Source organism: Myxocyprinus asiaticus, chromosome 1 (genome assembly GCF_019703515.2).
Source record: "Myxocyprinus asiaticus isolate MX2 ecotype Aquarium Trade chromosome 1, UBuf_Myxa_2, whole genome shotgun sequence".
Classification (NCBI taxonomy): Eukaryota; Metazoa; Chordata; class Actinopteri; order Cypriniformes; family Catostomidae; genus Myxocyprinus; species Myxocyprinus asiaticus.
In genome coordinates this window covers 52,902,968-52,923,520 of record NC_059344.1, presented here as the reverse complement: position 1 = coordinate 52,923,520, position 20,553 = coordinate 52,902,968, and the positions used below count along the sequence as shown (strand labels likewise).

General features: G+C 39.2%; 1 protein-coding gene across 2 annotated transcripts in view; it reads left to right on the top strand.

Annotated features, from left to right (window-relative positions):
* Nucleotides 1-5,392: 5,392 nt before the first annotated feature.
* LOC127441028 (NACHT and WD repeat domain-containing protein 2-like) overlaps nt 5,393-20,553 on the top strand; it is an 87,516-nt gene continuing 72,355 nt past the window's right edge. For both annotated transcript variants that reach the window (XM_051698161.1, XM_051698150.1), the window contains exons 1-3: nt 5,393-5,659; nt 6,317-6,488; nt 16,909-16,997. In XM_051698161.1, coding sequence (XP_051554121.1) covers nt 5,645-5,659; nt 6,317-6,488; nt 16,909-16,997 — 276 coding nt within the window. In that variant the 5' untranslated portion in view covers nt 5,393-5,644. The remainder of the gene's footprint in view (nt 5,660-6,316; nt 6,489-16,908; nt 16,998-20,553) is intronic.

Below are 20,553 nucleotides of genomic sequence, written 5' to 3'. Positions count from 1 at the left end.
TTGTTTTGGTTAGGTATGACAATTCTCTTGTTTTGCACAAACAGACTATTCTATTCCAGGCTAGCATTATGGTGCTGTCCGTGGTTTTGAATTGTTTACAGGCTTTTCACACTCCTGAGTAGAACACATTGCAGACAAAACTATTATTTCTGCACACTATTATGTTAGAAAAAGTTCCTCCCACCACATTTTTATTTTATTTTTTCTCAAAGAACCAAAGACCAAACCTAAATATGTCTTGTAATAGAAGGAAAAATATTCCTGTGTTCGAGTTTCTGAACTCAACAACAAACAGAAATCCACTGATGTAATGTAATAGACACCAAAATGATTCAATAATAACAAGAAAAACAAAAGTCTGGTTTATGGTCCTTTTTAGACATTGCAGAGGACAATGAACACAAACACACTGAGATTCCTTCAGGAAATTACAGTGCAACATTTAACATGCATGTAAGCAGACATATGACACATGGTGAGCTATATCTAAATGGCAGTGAATTACACAGCTGAGCCACTGACAAATAAGGTTGCCATAAAAATGAGAAATCATTTAAAAATGTAGTTTAAAACATGTTTGTATAGAAATCTTTTCACTCATGTTGGTTTCATACATTTTTGAAAACATTTATTGCATTTTCTACAAAAATAAACAAATAAATAAATAAAAATGATTTAATGATGGATTAAAAATGTCATGTGGTGTAACCTTCAAGTAAAATGTATTAAAATACTTTCCTTGCACCTTAAAGGGTTAGTTCACCCAAAAATGAAACTTCTCTCATCATTTACTCACCCTTATGACATCCCAGATATGTATGAATTTCTTTCATCTGCTGAACTCAAATGAAGATTTTTAGAAGAATATCTCATCTCTGTAGGTCCATACAATGCAAGGGAATGGGTGCCAAAATTTTGAAGCTCCAAAATCCACATAAGGGCAACATAAAAGTACTCGAGACGACTCTGGTGGTTAAATCCACATCTTCTGAATCAAAATGATAGGTGGGTGAGAAACAGATCAATATTTAAGTCCTTTTTCCTTTACTTTCACTTTTTACTTTTTCTGTTTTTGGTGATTCACATTCATCATGCATATCGCCCCCGACAGTGCAGGGAGGAGAATTTATGACAAAATAGTTACTTAAAGGGATAGTTCACCCAAAAATAAAAATTATCTCATTATTTACTCACCCTCATGATATACCAGGTGTGTATATCTCAGCTCAGTAGGTCCTTAAAATACAAGTGGATGGTGATAAGATTTTTGAAGCTCAAAAAATCACAGATAGTCAGCATAAACGTCATCCATACGACTCCAGCTGTTAAATTAATGTCTTCTAATGTGATATGATCACTTTTGGTACAAAAAAATATAACTATTTAAGTATTTTTTAACTATAATCCAACGTTTCCAGTAAGCTTCACAAGAGGGTGGAGAACACGCTGTCTCTCGGGTGACGTATTCGTTTTGCCATGTTACAGACGTAATCTCATGTTCTCCTGCTGGTTGAGACATCCAGGATAAGCACACAAACACACCATTGTATGTAAAGAAACAGATAAATACAGATCTAAACCAAAACCAATGAAGCTTCTGTACAGCATTCCTCTCACTCACCTGTAAACAGATGTGACTTACGTGCATCAGTTCTCGCATGTCTCACAAGCCAACGCGATTACGTCACACACACATACCATGGCTGACCGGAAGCAATGATTTAGAGTTAAAAAGATCTTGATATTTATCGCACCAAAAGCGATCGTGTCGCTTTAGAAGTCATTAATGTAACAGCTGGAGTCATATGGATGATGTTTATGCTGACTATCTGGGATTTTTTTGAGCTTCAAAAATCATATCGCCACCCATTTGCATTTTAAGGACCTACTGAGCTGAGATATTTTTCTTCAAATGTTTTATGATGAAAAAAGAAAGTCATACACACCTGGGATATCGTGAAGGTGAGTAAATGAGATAATTTTCATTTTTGGATGTACTATCCCTTTAAATATTGATCTGTTTCTCACTCACACCTATCATATCACTTCTGAAGATATGGACAGAACCACTGGAGTCACATGGACTTTTATGCTCCCTTCATATGGATTTTGGAGCTTCAAAATTTTGGCACCCATTCCCTTGCATTGTATGGACCTACAGAGCTGAGATGTTCTTCTAAAAATCTTCATTTGTGTTCTGCAGAAGAAAGTAAGTCATACACATCTGGGATATCAGAAGGGTTAGTAAATTATGAGAGAATTTTCATTTTTGGGTGAACTGTCCCTTTAAATACAAGTGTATGCACCTTAATCATTCATTTCAAACAAGTTTTCAAACATACAGTATTTTTCAAGGTGAAAAATATTTTTTTGATAAGTGTCATACATTTTTGAGTCAAGAATATGAAGAAGTTTATGCCAAATGACCTGTACAATATAAGCTTTTTCATAAAAATGTCAAAATATTATATACTGATATTTAATGATAATGACTAAATAAAACGAAACACTAAAAAAACTTCACAAACAGTGATAAGAGTCTTAAAGGGGCCTCTCGGTTTATTTTTCCACATTTACATTTTTTTCACTTTGCAACAAAATGGCTACCTACATGTTCAGTACACCACATGATTTTGATTCGGTGGACACATTTTTTAACATATTTCAAAATAATATTGTTTCACACTTTGATTTTAATTTTTAATTTTAAAGAAATAATAATAAAAGATTATTCTGCACAACCCATGACAAAATTTCTTGTTTCAAGAATTTCACTTTTTTTTTTTTTTTTTTTTTAACTGTCTCCGGATCATTATACCACATGACATTTTTTTACTTTAAGCCCCAGAAAAAAAAATTACAAAATGACTTTGAACTCAGTAATTGAAAACATGCTTATTATAGAAGAGGCATAGTCAAGTAATTGTTTTGTGTGAATTGCATTTGTAATGTATTTTTGAATTATTTTAATAGATCTGGATAAAACAAATGGGCATCACATCATTTACCCAAGCAGCTACAACAGTAAATTAAATAAATAGTGATTAAACAATAAATAGGACTCAGTAAAACAGTTTTTACACAACAGTGGATATGTAAATAGAGTGAGGTGGTGAATGCATTGTATTTATAAGTATTGTGTAAAGTATAAACATTTGCAGTAGAGTAGACAGTTATTGTGTTTCATCATGGGTGATATGAAGTTGTATGTAGGACTCTCAGACTTTACAAACTGACTAGAGATGACATCAGTCTGAATACTTTTGCCTGCACAAATCAGCTTTCTCAACCTAGCCGGCAAATGTGTTTCATGCCAAAATCTATTCCTCTTTTAAACTCCCTCTCGAATTGCTAAGTGTCTGTGGGTCATCCATCAATGAAAGTCTCTTCTGTACAAAGTCTTTAACAATTTCCCTTTGATCATAAACATTCACCTTCACTCTCTCACACTCTGAGGCAGAGGTAAACTGTTCTCACACTCTATGCATTCAGAGAGGAAAACAAAGCCCCTGTCTGGCCTACTATGGAAGATATGCATGCATTTGTCCAGGGATTGAAGATATCGATCTGTGTAGGGGTTATCTTGAGGCGAGGACATGCCAGTGGTGTAGCAGTTGTATGGGGAGGGCTTTGAGCAGACAAAAGACGGGAATGGGGAAGAGAAAGGAAGTTGGGTTTTTGATTTATAGTTCTCATTGGCTGGTGGGTGTCTCTGGTGTCAGTGCCAGTATACGAGGATGAATGCACAAAAATGCATATTTGCTCACACACACACGTATACAGAAATAAACCTGTTCAATCAGTATGTTTGCCTGTCTTGCTTTCCGTTCTGTCTCTAGTACTCATTGCTCACACATATATAATAATTATATATCCATTCACATTGCATACATTTTCTGCAAACAAACAAACCTTCGATGTCAAATGTGTATGCACTTTTCAGAAGCACATATTTCAAGGACGCTCGCACACTCTTGGTAGTGCATTGGCGTGGTATTCTCAAAGAAGTAACAAGCCTGGTTAGATAATCATGAGCCATAAGGACTTGGCATTGTCCCTATAGAGCTGTTCTCTTTGCATGGCTGCTTCTGTAATGATGCATAATGATACATCCACATTATTGCAGACACAGATTATACAGTCAAGATGAAGGCTGTTTGTGTGTATTTGTGTATGTGTGGCCTGAACACTTGTGCTTACACAGTGCACATGTGCTGTCACTAAAAAAAAAACTCAAAGCATGGTTTTCAGCATTTTTTAAATCATGCAAGTGAGATCGATATAGAAAATTGTGTGTGTCAACACTTTTCACTTTCCCTAATTGCCCATGACATGCTAGAGCTGTTTAAACAAAATCACACTACATTAGCTTCACGGTTGAAGACTCATATGCAGAGATTATGATCTTTCACACTGTTCTATGATCAGCACAAACCACCCAAAACCTGGCCTACACCACTAAGAGAAGAAATGCAACACTGATCTGGAATCAGACGAGGGCAGTTCCATCCGTTTTGGAGGGATTACAGCTTTACCGGAAGAGAGGAGGAAAGAAAAGTTAAGCCTCTGTTGGTAGCCAGTTTCAGCACCTCTTCTCTTGCAGTGTATATGTGTGCCTCATGCAGGGTCTGGCCATTTATATTAGAGCGACGTGCCAACAGGACCCAGAAAGGAAACGGCAAAGCAATCCTTGGGAACAGTAAGTTAATCATGTTATATTAACTAATCTCATGTTTGATTAAATAATCATATGTTTGGTTAAAAAGGCTTGCTCATTTTTTTATTTTATTTTTTTATTATTTATTTTATTTATTTATTTTTTTTTTAACATTTTGCACCCATATTTTGTGATGTTTTACACCTTTTTATCCAGCCTGCAGATTTATTTCAAAAGGCTTTAATTAGAATGTAACCAGTAACGCATTTGGACAATTTTAAGTTTTTTCCCCCCTTCAAAGAGGATAAATTCTGGTTGCCAGCCAGCAGAACAGACATCAAGTTAACCTACGGAGAAGTCTTTGAGCTCTGCGTGATATTTCTATGGGGGAACCATAGCGCGTAAGGCAAATGTAATTAACGGAAATTATTATATTTGTCAAATAGGAAATGCTATATATCTGGTATTTCTGTGCACTTTGTATTTGCACAATAACGGTAGCATTCTTTTTCGTGAATTTTTGCCAAGAAAATAGGCGAGGTTTCAGCGTTTCCCGGAGCGCGTGGAGCAATGCAGCCCAATCAATTATATTTAATTCAATTCACTTAAACTTCCAGCGCGCTGCGAAAGAGGAGCATTTATTGATAATGAATTCAGAGCCCACCTCCTCCTCTTCCTCCTCCTCTCGTACTCCTGCTCGCCGCTGCGCATTAAAAGACAGCTGGCGATGAGAGGACTATCCCTCCACTCTCATATCTGTCATCTCACTTGTGTTTTTTCTCAAGCACTACGGACAGAAAACGCTGTGCGCGGAGCTTTATAAGACACGGCACAAGGAGGATGCTGACCGCCAAGGTTCGGGAAACGACCGCCACTCTCCCGGTCCCTCGGGACTGAATTTCGGTCAAAGACATTTAATGGGCGTTTGTATCGCCGTCTCCAGTGATTTCCGTGGATACCTGCTCGGATATTGTGTAAGGCGCCAGGATGAAGAGGATGAACGTAAGCACTTTGTGTGTTAGTGTGCAAGCATACTGCCCGCATTCTGCGCGTTGAGTTTATTTGTGAAATGAAGCTGCGCGTTTCGGCGGAATTAGGTTTACTGTATGATCGACGCGCAACTTTATCTTCTTCAGATGTTCTCAGCATTTCAGTACGCGTAGTCTGATATTAAAGCATGAAATGCGACCAATACAAAGCGATTTTAAACTCTTAGAAACAACGATTAAGATCCGTTGTTTGGCGAGATATGGAAAATTATTGATTGTTCGTCCCTTTGTGCAGGGATGATAGTAAAAGTCTGCAGTTCGTGTCCGGTTTCATTTTTGCGTTTTTTTTTCTTTTTCTGGTTACATCATTGACACTGAAAATTGGTGTAAATTGACAAAATAGACTATTATTATTTTTATTATTTTTATTATTATTATTATTATTATTATTATTGTTATTTATTTTTATTTTTTTCCTAAAATAATTCCTCATTGCGCGCGTATTTTCCGTTATGGTAATTGCTTAGGCAATGGTAATAGGTCAATTCCAAGATCTCTGACATGCAGAGTTGGCGCGCGAGCGTGTATAACCGCGAGGATCCATTCATTCACTCACTCGATCAAGTATGCAAAATTCCTAAACACGTTGAATTGTTTTCTCTGCTTTCAGTCGCGCTGGAAGTCGCCACCCATGTGGCCGTCTGGAGTGGGCAGCAGGCAGCCTTGTCCCCGTGAATCGGCTCTGCGCAGAGCAGCCATCAGTGGCAACGTCCTCGCGCTCCCACCGTTCCACGTCCCCACGGGCAGGAGCGTCCGGGTCTTCATCTGCTCAAACCCCGACGGTAAGAGCGCGCCATAGATCTTATCAGCGTAGCTTTCCTAGATGACTCACGAATGGTGCGCTGCTTGTGTGTACGGTATGTGTGCGTGGTGTGTGTAAACTGTAGAATCACCGGGACCAAATGACCATGTTAATCGCAGCTAGGGCTCCAACACTCTTTTCTGTCGTGCAGAATGACACCTGTTATAGCGCGAACGATGTGCAAGATGCGTTTCATCATCCTATGTGTCAATGAACCAGATTTTACGGTAATGGATTCAGATGGCAATGACAGTTACACATCACCCCGTTTCATAACACACGCTGCCATCCTCAGAGATGAGGCCGTGGTTTGCAGGACCGCTGTCCCGTGTGATTTGACTAGAGCGGCAGTGACAGCAGTTAGTGGAGCCATCTGTCTCAGCGCTGAACACGGGTTTGAGTCCAGTCTCCACTTGTGCAGTTGTAGGCTGTCATTACAACTTGAAGTAATTGATGATATCAGTGTAACAACTTTGTGCCATTGCTTCATGTCGGCTACTAACTCTGCCAGGCTGTTATTGTAAATAATAATTTTGTTCTTAAGTGACTTGCCTGGCTAAATAAAGGTAAAACAAACAAACTCCTTAAACTTTGATGGGTGAGGCACTGTCAAAAGAGGGTTCCAGTGATCCTGTAAAGTATCAGCACCAGGGGCGGTTCTAGGGCCAGTGGATATTCAGGGCTTAGCCCAGACCTCTGTTGAGACATATGGGGCCATCGTTTAATGAAATATCATAATACAATACACTTTATAATAAAAGTTTAAATGTTTCATCTGTGCAATGTCAATCTTTAAATATTACTGAATCTAAAACTAAAAGTTTCCTCAAACATTTGTCTCAGCCTCAGACATGCTTGAAGATCAGAAACTGTGTGCATTTAACAACATGTAGGCTACTTTAATACATAATGATAAAAAAAAAACACTATATTGTCCCTTTCTGCTTTGACGGTTTTATATAATTTATTAGTCAGGTACTTTAAGTTAGTTTAAAAGAAGGCAGGCTGTAAATAGGCAAAATAGGTAATTACTGTATGCGAATAAAATGTGTTGCTAGATTTGCCAATGTTTGTGAGGTTTGCAGAGGATGACAGAGGATGAACTGATGCATACTCAAAGACATAGGATTCTTCCTGAGCCATTGTCCGAAGCATGGGCTCAGGATGGAGTTCACCAAAATTACCTGCCATAAGTTTCCAGCCGGACTACGATGCTCCTACGTACTGTATATCAACTTGGTCAAAAAAAATAAAAAAAATAAAATAAAAAATATAAATAAAAAAATACATAGAAAATGAATTAACCACTAAGAAAAGCCTTAATCGGCCAAAATCAAAGGACAATGCTTCTTGTGTATTTCCTCAGTTAATTTGGGATGACTTCAAGGATTTTAACACTAACACTTATAGTTACTTAGTTTAAAAATTTTAACCACTAATAGTTCCAAACATAAATAACTAATATTGGCATTATATTAATTCATTTTATGTTATAGCATAATTTCATGTACAGCTGCTTTGAAACAACGCTTGATGTGAAAAGCGCTATACAAATAAATGTGAGGGTTTTTTTTGTTTGTTTGTTTGTTTGTTTGTTTGTTTGTTTGTTTGTTTTTTGTATTGTGTCTTCATAAAAGAGTTTTGCAAAAAATGCAAATGTCCTGGCACATGACTTACAGTTTGCAAGTTCCTCGAGCACATCTGTATACAGTACTCTTTGTTTTCAGGGTTATATCAAAATATTTGGTACTTAGTGCATCTGGATGGTCTAACACAACACATTTTCCAATATCTCACCAAGACAGGAATGTTGACCAGACACACCACCGCAACAGTGTGTCGTGAGCGCTCTTCTTTATGCGTGCACATATATGAGAGCTGTAAAGCAGCTGCCAACAAGTGCATGTGGATTGAATTGAGTCTGTATTTAGTATGACAGGTATCATTAATTTATACATATTACTTAATATTAAAATATATTGTTAAAAGCTACTGTAAAAACATTCAGGGCTTTACAGAAAACATTCAAGACTTAAGCCCCGGTAACCCAGCCCTAGTGCCGCCCATGATCGACACTATGGAGCAACATGTTTATTTTAATTGGCAGTTTTTACAAATTTAATACGCTAAACATAAAATGATCTGCTAAAAACACATGCCGATGAAAGTGAAAACAAAAAGTAAAGCAGTCTTCTGTTATGAATTGTGGAACACTTCCCGTTTAGGAAAAAGGAGGATTCAAACTTCAGTTTATCTATCTGACGTTTTAACGGGAGCTTGCAATAGTAAATTCTAATATGAGTTTGGGAATATGGATAAGGGAGTGGGAATTTCTTGTTTGTATCTCAAGAAATCTTTGATAGGTTTAATGAAGACCTTGATCATCGCTGCCTCAATCGATTGTTCATTTTTACATTTAAAGTCTTAAACCAAATGCTGCTTGGAAGTGACCTCAAAATGAATGAGTGCCATGGGAACTAGGCAGCACATATGCAGTCATAGATTTAAATATGGGCTGCAGGGAAACCTTAAAATAGTACTTCTAATCTAGGAGTAAACAAGCCCATGGAAAGTAGAAATGGGTTAGGAAGGAGAGAGACAAAGAGATAAATAAGTGTGGAGAAGTGAGGGTGAAGTGAAAGTAGGGAAGAGACCAGTGAATAAATTAGATCACTGTAAGGACTTTTACACTCTGAAATAATTTAGTCTGATGGATTCAAGATAATGACTGCTCTAAACTGCAGCTGAGCATCTTTCCTACATGATATGCCACCTGTGGCTGTAACGCGCTTGCAATTTCCTGATGCTTACATACGCTATTTGCAATCACATTTATACAGGCAATCTTAAAGGAATTGTTCACTGAAAAAAATTAAATTCTGCCATTATTTACTCACCATCATAGCTTTCCTAATCCATATGCTCTCTGATTTTTCTGTGAAACACAAGGGTTTTGAAGAATATTTACACATCTTTTTTCATACAATGACAGTTCTTAGTGACCACATCTGTCAAGCTCCAAAAAGTACAAACAAAACACCATACAATCCTTAAAAACACCAAGAAAGTTTTCTGAAGCCATACAATATCTTTGTGTGAAGAACAGACTAAAATTGAGGCATTATTCACTAAAATTCCCCACAAAATCCAGGCATTGTCACTCTACACCTTTGTTGAATTTATGTTGTGTAGCCTCACATTATACTAGAATACTGTAAAGAAAGTGAGCCCAAAGCTACTTCTCTATGGCAATAAATTAGTTAAGGTAAACTAAAGAGATTTTTTTATTGGTCAACAGCAGATAGCCCTGGAAACTGCTGGTAGAAGATAGTTTAGTGAGAAGCAGAGATGACTGTGTTCACAGAGAAATTGTGAGGTGAAATATGGAATCACATGTGTGGGACCTGTAGACACAAATCAGAGGTGATTCACTTATTCGTCAGGGTGGATTATTAATGATATTGAACTAAACTTCTTGTCTTTTTGTGGCAGAAATAGCCTGCTGGACTGTAGTGCAATGCTCTGTCTCCCTAGGCACTAGAGGGTGCAATTTATGCACCACAGAAGTACAGAAAGGGAGGTGGCCCTTTCCGACCTTTTTATAGGCACACACACATACACACACAGGACTTTCCATTGATTTTTGTTGTTTTTATACTGAGCTAGTGATATTTTATATTCCATAATTCTAAAACGTTTCGGATTATTTTATATGGTAAATGATGGTATGATGGTAAAACCTGACCCCACACAATTATGTTTATCTACTCTAGCTATCTAAATGAGGACTTAATACTATTGTTTTTATATGATGCCAAACACAAAACCTAAACCCCTCTCATAATATTTTGCATGTTTAGAATTAAAAGAAGCATTATTTACTTTATTTATTAATTATTTGCCCAATTGAGGATGTCCCCAGATGTCCTCAAATGAAGGTTTTGGGAAATTATAGCCTAGGAGACTTACACTCAAAATGATTCTTCTTATCAAATAGTCTCACAAGTCTCACAATTATACATTCCTTGACTTGAGAGGAATGATCTCAATCCATGTTAGAGCTATAGCAGAACTCAGCTCTGTGATTTAGTATATCTACAATGGGCAGTAAGGACCTCAGCTGCAGGACTCTTGCAGAGGTTGAAATTGAGGCTTTGAGGAAATGTGTGTGATAACAATGATATGCTCGTTTGGTTCATTTCTCCCTCTGTATGACAACCAAGGATGACTAGAGTTTTATGTGCTAGAGTTTAATACTGCTTTATGGTCCTATAATTTAATGACACTACATTCTAACTTGGCCTGTGTGGTGTTAGCAAACTTTATCTATAATGGTGCATTCCCAGTGTTTTGACCTGGATGGTTTACATGCCGAGTTAAATCAAGCCTCGGAACTCCTTTTTTACTATAAGGGTGCCTTTACACTATGGTGCAGACCCGAGTCTGTTTGATGTCAGAGTACGTTCCGTTTTGTTGGTTTGAATGTAGTTTACCACAGTCATGTACACACCAGTGAGTGAACACATGAATGTGAACTCTGGTATAGGTTGTTGGTATAAAAACAATCCGTGGAAGTGAACTTCTTATGATGGGCAGGGGCGCAGCTACACATTTACTGGGTTGGAAGCAATGTCAACTTTGGCGCCCTCAGGTCACGTTCTTCGCATCTCTTGCAATGCATCCACACAGACAATTGCAAATGACATTCTTGGTGGTAAATCCAAACAACATGAATAAAACAGTGAAGCTGGCATGTTTTCTTCTCTAGTTTTTACCTAGCTACAGTGGTAAACAGTTGGAGCTAATACTACTCACCATGGTTCTTGCATTGGTGACACAAACAATGTCATTCACTTTCAGATATAGTGTTAAAAGAAGCTTGTGGAGGCAGGGGGTTCAGACCAAGCAATCAAACCAAGTGTGAAAACAGCCTAAGAGAGCAATATCATTTTGTTACAGTAAAAGTAAATTATTATTTTATGGTAGCCACTTCAATCCAGGTTCAATTAATGTTCCTTAATGCATTTACTTTGAAAAACACTCAAATAGCTTACAATATTGCTGGATAATTATATGCTTTGAATTTCTAGATAATATTTATGCCTTTGAGCATTATGTGATTAGTTTACTAATGCCATGTGGCTAATGGATTGCATCACAGATGGAATTTCACTCAATCATTAAGCACACGACCAGACGCCTTTGGTGGGAGGCACTTCCATAGTCCTCCATTTTGCGAGAAGTAGAGACCTCACCTAATCCCTCTGAGTTTTCTGCTTTGCCATTAGACAGCTGTATCAATACTGAGCTCATCTCTATGCGTCCATCATCAGTTCAGAGCCTGTGCTGCTGGAGACACATGTGAGAGCCACATGGAAATGACTACACAAAGCCTTTACCCAAGATTACAGACATAATTGGACAGAGGATTGGGAGCAAGAACAGCCTTAATTTAGGATTCGAAATGATGCAAATACTCATAAACTATTTAGTATGTTTAGAACATATTAAGTGACTGTGGAAAGTCTTTGAATCTTAAGATGTCATTGACAGTAATGTTGTGTGACATCTAATTCTACCAGCCATGTGATAACATTCTTTTAACCAGTTTGATATTGTAACAGTGCTGTTGCTGGTTGGATGTACTTTTGACTGTGTTTTTTGAAGATCTTGGATGTAAAGCAGAAAGATAAATGAGATGACATGTGAGAGAGAATCACTTTTTAAACTGTTAATGAATTGTTAGCCTTTAGGTCAAATTTGCAGCCCATTTTACTTATGTAATCTGAAGTATTTCTGAATGTAAAAGGATAATCAAAGAGAAAAAAATAAATAAAAATGTAGAGCAGGACTTAATTTTATCCATCGGGTTGGGGGAGGGGGACGGGTTGAAAAAAAATAAGAGGGATTTGTGATGTTAGCCAAAAGGGAAAGTCATTTGAGAGGCAAATCAGGTTAGGACATTTTGATAAAAAATTATGAATACTTATTTATTTATTTATTTATTTATTATTGCATGCACTGATGAATCCTGCACAATAATTTGAATGTGCAAATACAGTCAGTAAATATGGTCAGTTTTGATTTAATGTTGAATTTAAATGCATGGAGGCTGGAAAACTCATGCATGAGTCCTTTAATGTGGAAAATAAAGGAGAATTGTATTTCCTTGTGTTCCATCTATCTTATTCCCTGCATCTTGGGAAATGTTTAATGGCAGCCATTTAAGCCTTTGATTGGGGCTACAAGGCTTTACTATTGAAATTAAAAGTTTCTTTTAAGTCTTTGATGTTCTTGCACCATTGCCTCCCTCATTATTCTTTCCCCACTCCCCTTCCTCCATTCAATCCAATCTCGTTCAATAATGCTTTATTGGCATGCCCCCCTCCCCAGGAATGAGCTCACTAGTTTTCACTCCTCTTTTTGTCCAGTTTTGTTATCATGTCAATCATGTCAAACATGCCACATTTAAATGTGGAGGCCAGACAGTACAGCAGCTTTTGTAATAGTCTCTCTCTCTCTCTCTCTCTCTCTCTCTCTCTCTCTAGAGAGAGAGAGAGAGAGAAAGAGAGAATGTTATTCTTATATATTATTCTTTCCTTGTTTGTCCTTTCTCTCTAGATATTTCAAACCTTTTTTATTTGATACAATTCTTGATGCATGCATTTAGAAAGCTACAATCTGCTATGTAAATGTGCAGTCTAAAGCACTCCCGAGTGTGCAGCACATTTATTCATTTATGACTGATATAAAGGTATCTACTTATGAGGTGCTTTTCCCTAGTGTTCTGCCAGTTTATGTGCATCTTGTCTAATGGTATACAGTAATACTTTTGTGGTCTAGAGTTTGTTTTTTGCTTTTAAGATTGTTTGTTGCATGTGGAGAGATTATTTTAAGTTTTACTATCAGACTACAGTTGCCTAAGCTGTGTTTTATTAATGCAATATCACAAAAGCAAAAGTTGCTTTTTTTCTGATTATCAGTGCAGCTGTAATCTGGCCACAGGTAGTGTAGTAGTCGTGCTGATATTCAGTACAACAGCAATAGCGATCGCCTTCCTTGGGAGTCCCCCTCCCACACTGGTTGCACTGTCCTAAGGACGGCCCTGATTGTATGTAAAAGAGGCAATTTGCTATTTTCCTGAGAAATAATTCATTGTGCTAAGACATTTGAGAACCACAACTAATCTTGACACAAAGTCTAAACTCAGTTCCAGCATTTGCAGTATGGAGATTCCACCAGCAGATGATATCTAAGAGCTATCGATCGCTTTTAAAACTAGCCATAACTTGTGTGTCAGTAGATCGATATGATTAATAATATTGATACTACTACTACTACTACTACTACTATTACTACTACTAATAATAATAATAATAATAAAACATTTCTTTTGTGTAGCACCTTTCCAAAGCTCAAGGACACTGTGCAGAAATTAAACATAAAATAAAGAAAAAACAATGAACAACGGGAGAGCAGTTTCAAGTGGCCCATTACACCGTCAAAACAGCATGTGAGATAGGCCGATAGAGAACACGTATAACACATAGTCTACATTGCGGTCTGGAGCAGCACAGCTGATGCTACAGTCACAGAGCAGGGGATTCCTCGAGGTAGGTACTGGAACCATGGAAGTTCACAGCAAGGACGTAATTACTGCACAAAAGAATATAAGGTCCATATTTCTATTCTTTGAATGCACTGCATACAGCCCATTTTCACCATCAAATTCTTATGAATGGTCTTAATTTAGATTGACTTTTCTTGACAGGGAATGGAATATATAATAGAATCTAGACAGTGCAATAACTGGAGAAGAACCTTAGAATTAAATTGCACTTGACTCAGCCCATTAGTGCTATGCGTTCAATTTCACCAACCCACTTGCGCCTAGACTTTAGTGCATGCTTGCACGAAAATATCAAAACAAAATTGCCTTGCCCACTGACTTTGCACAAATGACGTATCGTATCGCACTGTGCTTAAGACGTAGCACTCTTAAAATAGGGCCTTAAATCAATAGTTTCTTATTCCATTGTTTTTAATTTGATGATGTCATTCGCAGTGCTTCATGGGATTGTAGTTCATTCCCTCATTAAAGACATTAAGTATACAGTCTTGTACCTTTCACATTCTGTTAGATTTTCAAATACTTTTTTTTGCTTCAAATCAAAGTTTGTAATGTTGTGATTCACCTCAAAGCTGGTTGGTTTGGTTCATGGCTTTTATGAACGATTGTATGAAATCCCTGTGAATAATACATAGGAAAAATACTTCCGGAACCAAGACTGATGAAGAACTGGATGGGCACTGTTTTGCTCTCTTGTTTTTATACCACAATAGTGTGGAATGCTTGATTCTGATTGGTTGTCAGATGTCCTAAAGTGTTGATTAATTTTCAATAACTGCACAACTATGAAGTAGTTCCAGGTCTGATGAGAGCTTTAATGTTCCATATAACTTTTTAACCAGTTTATTACTGGAACTAACTGTAGTATAATGTGTCTGTATAATGAGAAAGTCATTATTAAGGTCTGAGAGACATTTTTAAGTGCTTTGCTTGTCTGGATAGTCAAGGAAGAAGGAGTAGAGTGAGAGATGAATAGAGAATGGAAAAAAATCACAGCAGCAAGATCAAAGAAGAATGGGTGGAAGGAAAACTCGAGCTGGTTTCACCACAGCATTTATTTAACTGAGAAAGACAGGAAAAGAACAAGAAAAGGGGCAGGGGAAGATGAGTGTGAGAGATAAAATAGGCTGAGACTAGATCCTTTGTAGGACAGCTCAAAAGAGCCCCTAAAAAAAGGAACAGAATGGGCAGATATTAAATATTTAAAAAATGAGAGGCGCACAAGCTTTTCAATTCGCCCAAAATCTCGAATAGGTTGACACAGATAGAGATGCTGTAGCAAGAAGTAGCACATGCTGTGTTGGCTGCCTGTATCTTGAGGCTTCCGAGTGCATGATTGGCCATCTTCAACAGCAAGCTCTCAAGTAACACTCTCCTGTTTGCTGTCGCAATATCAGCAATAAAAGGCTGCACAATAGCACAAACTGAAATGGACAAGCAAAGGAGCAAAAGATGTTTCAAAGGGGTTGAAATGTGCATATAAAGCAGCAAAAAAGTTCTGTTACCTTTTGCTGTCAGTTTGAGGTAAATCAAAGTGGGACATGCCAAGAAAGGCATAGAGGGAGAGCCAGAGGGTGTGGAAAGGTAATAGATATATGCAAAGGAAGATATTTGACTAAGCCTCACCCATTGTGTGACCTTGAAACAGCAGACTGTCATCATGTACAGTATCCTCAAAAGCTAATGTTTTTATGCCCCTTAGAGATTAGTAAAGGTTTGTTATTGCTGCTTTAATTGTTCAGGGGTTTAAATCAAAATGTGGTGTCTGAAAACATGGGTGAAAACAACATCAAGTGTATGAGGCTCTGATATGTGGTGTCTTAGGGTGTTTTTTTTTTTTTTTGTTGTTGTTTTTTTGTTTTTGTTTTTTTTGCTCTGCTACTAGCAACCTGGCAGTAACAACTGTGAACAGACTTAAGTGAATACAGTGTAAGCCTGGGTATCTGCAGTGTGCCAACTCTCATGTCTCATTTCACTCTGACTCTCTGTGACAAAGGGTGTTATGTCATATTCAGTGACATGCACTGCTTTTGTGTACAATACACATACATGTCCACACTCACACAGACAAGATCAGCTTTGCCATGCTGCAGTCTATCCCCAGAGATATGTTGAAGAGAGAATAAAAAAGAGAGAGATTGAAAGAGTGGTGTTGTGATTGTTTGTATGTGATTTGCTCTTAAAGGAATGGTTCACCCAAAAATAAAAATTATCTCATCATTTACTCACCCTCAGGCCATCCCATGTATGACTTTCTTTCTTCTGCAGAACACAAACAAATATCTTTTAAATAATATCTCATCTTTGTCAATCCATACATGGCAAGCAGGGCCGACCAGTAGGTGGTGATGTGCATGAAGAATTAAAATCGCCAAAAAATTAAGAAGAAGAATGTGGAGTGAAAGTGAATATTTAAAGTAAAAAAAAGGGCTTAAATATTGATCTGTTTCTTGCCAACACCTCACTTGTGTTGTGTGGACCTGCATAGCTGAGATTTTCTTCTAAAAATCGTTCTTTGTGTTCTGCAGAATAAAGAAAGTCATACACATCTGGGATATCATGAGAGTGAGTAAATGATGAGAGATTTTTCATTTTTGGGTGAACTGTCCCTCTAATTGTAAGTTAATCTAAAATCTTGAAAATCATTTAAAAGATAATGGACATACTATGTGTGAACTACAAAATTTAGAGATACATTTCTAATATACTGTCTTCTGATTATTGATTATCCTCTCTGAATATTCATGTTTGTTTGTGTTTTCTGTGGCAGACACAGAAGCGGAGAGAAATGCTCTGAAAGAACATGTCTATCCCAAACTACGAGACTTCTGCAGGGAGAACTATGGCATTGAGTTCCAGGTAACAGACTTTTGTGCGTACATGTGTTACTCTCAAACAGCCATTTAAATTCACAACAAACCAAGCAGATTTCTTTCTCTATATGCCTCTCTTTTTCTTCTCCCTAACTTTCTGTATTTCCCTTTCTTGCTCTTTGGGTTGGAAAGATGAAGTTGCTATGGGACTGCTGTGTGATCTCAGCACTGATATGCCCATGCAAGGCGAAAAACATGTCTCTCTTTTATTCCCCCCAAGGAACAATTTGATAAACAAATGCTTTGTCTGGAATAGGCCATTGGCTCAGACAGCATGCTTAGATTGGACTGAGGCTACATGGGTGTGGGGCTTGACCTGATTTCGAGAGCTTCCCCTCAAGAAACAGATCTTTATGTAAGACGCTTTAGCTCATGAAACTGGAACCTAGTCAGTGATATTTAGCCTGTTTTTGGTGCTGCTGAAATCAGAAAAGTGACTTTGAGAACAATGATAATCTCTGATTTTTCTATGATTATTAATGAAGCCTTATACAATTCTCATAAAAAAGACTTTTGAAGTCTAATGCAAAAGACAATGAATTTGATTTTTTTCTTTAATCCTTTTTTTCTGGATTACCTGAGATTTAAAGTCTGAAGAGTGTAATTTTTTGGATGTTAAAATACTTTCTTCTCTATTTTAGCTTAATGTGCAGAGACTGTCAGTAAGCCAATCATAGGTTGATTTCCCTAAAAGGTGTAAACACTCTGTGGCTGTTTGTCTGACACAGCACCATTGATCCAACCAATGGCGTGCGTTTGAGTCAGGACTACTTATTTTTGACTAATAGAAGACAGGGAGAGTTTTTGGGAAACAGGTTTAGAAACAATCTTTATTTTTGCAATTCCTTTTAGAACCACTAGTGCACAGAAATGACACACTTCACAAATATGCAATGTCCTCGAGTCCTAATCATTTCCTTATCTTTCATCATATAATAGCCGTTCTATCACTGCTTACCCTTTCATGAATATGTCAGCTGATGAGACAGTCTAGAACATGTTTGGGGTTTTATGAATCAGGCACCTTTTGGCATCCAGTACTATGTGAGATAACTGTCCAAATGAACATTTCTTGAAAACTATCCATGTGCTATTACTGAGACTCAGATCTCAAAATCTTTGGTTCCAATAAAATGATTGTAACAATTGGTTGTATAACAACACATTTGCTGCCTGACATGAATGATTCCTTTAGAGAAGATCTTTTGAATCACAAAACTGCACAGTAATCGCCCATAATCATTGGACAGAGAGTACAGATCGTTGTGCAGTCAATCAGATGTTTATTTTTCTTATAGGGCTGAACCGAATCAAAATATTATCAAAATTGTGATATGACGTATTGTGATTATTAAACCGCAAGGGCTGTGATTTAATTAAATAAGTATATAGTCTGCAAGTGCTGCTCGCTGCACTTACTGTATGTGCACAGCGCAGTTCTCTGTACACATAAGGATAATGAGCTGAGCGTGTTATATTTACTGCACTCTAGATTCACTAATTTGTGTAATTCCAAATATGCTTGGATGCTAAAAGTTACTATCCAAATCTAAAGTAACCTCACAACTCCGGGTTTTTGTAGACAGAACGTCCTTGTTACTTTCGTAACCTCCATTCCCTGATGGAGGGAACGAGACGTTGTGTCGATGTAGTGACACTAGGGGTCACTCTTGGGAGCCCCAAACACATCTGCTTTTTGAAAAAAGGCCAATGGGAATTGGCGAGTGGAATTTGCATGCCACTCCCCCGGACATACAGGAGCTGGTATGCAACCACTCATTCAGGTTTTGTGCTGAGGAGCCGAGACAAGGTCCCGGCCATTTCAGCGGGTAGTTCAGTGTTGAGGTAAGAGGGACACAACGTCTCATTCCCTCCATCAGGGAACGGAGGTTACGAAAGTAACCAGGAAGTTCCCTATCTGTCACTCACTCAACGTTGTGTCGATGTAGTGACACTAGGGGTCCCTATACAAAATGCCACAACTAGCTGAACTGTGTTACGTGGACTGGCGGTGCGAGATGGGCAGACCACTATGTGCCTCATAGCCAGTGCACCAGGCCGTCACGTAACCTCCCCCAACGCTCTTATGAGCGTCGAATGGTCCTTCGGGAACAAGTTGACTGCCCAACAAATAGGGACAGGCTAGCCCAGCCGTGGCCTCTTTTCCTCTTTTTTCTCCCCAAAAAGAGTGGAATTTGTTAACCGACTGGGGGCCATAAATGTCGGGGGGGTGTCACTCCCAAGGGGAAGACACCGCAGAGACCACACCCTGCCCAGAGAAGGGGGTGGGGGGATTTTGAGTGGAAATACGTCACATGGTCTTACCGAGACTTGTCGGAAGTATGTCATATGGAGGAGTCACATGGTAGGTCCAACTCAAGGGGGGAGGAGTTTCTACAAACATGGTGACCGGGGGCAGAAGGGCCTCTGCCCAAGGAAGATGCCGTTTACCGACAGGGAAACGATTTAGCTCTTAGTGCCTTGGCTTGGTGCACTTTCAGGAGAGCCATGGCGTGCAGGGCAGAGGCAGCCTGTCCAGCGGCACCACAGGCCTCAGTCACCAGAGACAACATAACCCTTCAAGTGCTGTATGGGGGTCTCAGGCGGCCCCGCCAGGTGGCGGCATTTTGTGGGCACAGTTGCACAGCAACCGCCTTATCCACCTGGGGAATCGCAGAGTACCCCCTGGCAGCCCCTCCATCGAGAGTGGTGAGAGTGGAGGAACTCAGAGACTGGGTCCAGGCAGTGAAAGGTGCCCGCCATGACCTTGTGAGCTCCTCATGCACCTCCGGAAAGAAAGGGACCAGGGCGGGGCCGTGAGCGGCGCTCCAGGCCCTGGAACCAATTGTCAGGCTGCAAGGGTTCGGGGGGGTGGAGGGTTCCACTCCAGCCCGACACACACAGCCGCCCAGGCAAGCATGGCTGCCAGCTGCACATCAGGCTGCAACTGGGCGACCACACCCGAAGGTGGGAGCCCAGTCGAGTCCTCAGCATCAGACTGGACAGCCCGCTCTCCGATGCTGCAATTGAGAGCTCATCCACTTCGCGAGCGCTGAAACGAGATCGCGAACTCACCCTGAGACGAGCCGGCAGTTTCATCCCAGCGGGGCAAACGAGCGTACTGGGGAATGGGAGGTCCGTGGGGAGTTACCCGACAGAGTGGCTGCCATTGGGTTCCCCAAATAGCCCTCAGTGCTAACCGACGTGGCCTCAAACCCGTAGGTAGAAGGACCGAGGCGGGGAGCCGCTGGGGAGGTCTTTCCCTCTAACGAAGGAAAAACCATGACCGCAACATTGCCATGGTCACGCTCTTGCAGTGAGAACATGACCCGTCCACGAATGCTGTCTCCGCGTGGGCAGCACCCAAGCACGTAAGACCGCGATCGTGGCCATCGGAAGCGGAGAGGTAATGACCGCAACCAGGAAATACACACAAACGGAGAAGCATCTTTAAAAAATCTGAATGAGTGGTGGCATACCAGCTCCTTTTATACCCCTATATCCAAGGGAGTGGCATGCATATTCCACTCGGCAGTTCCCAT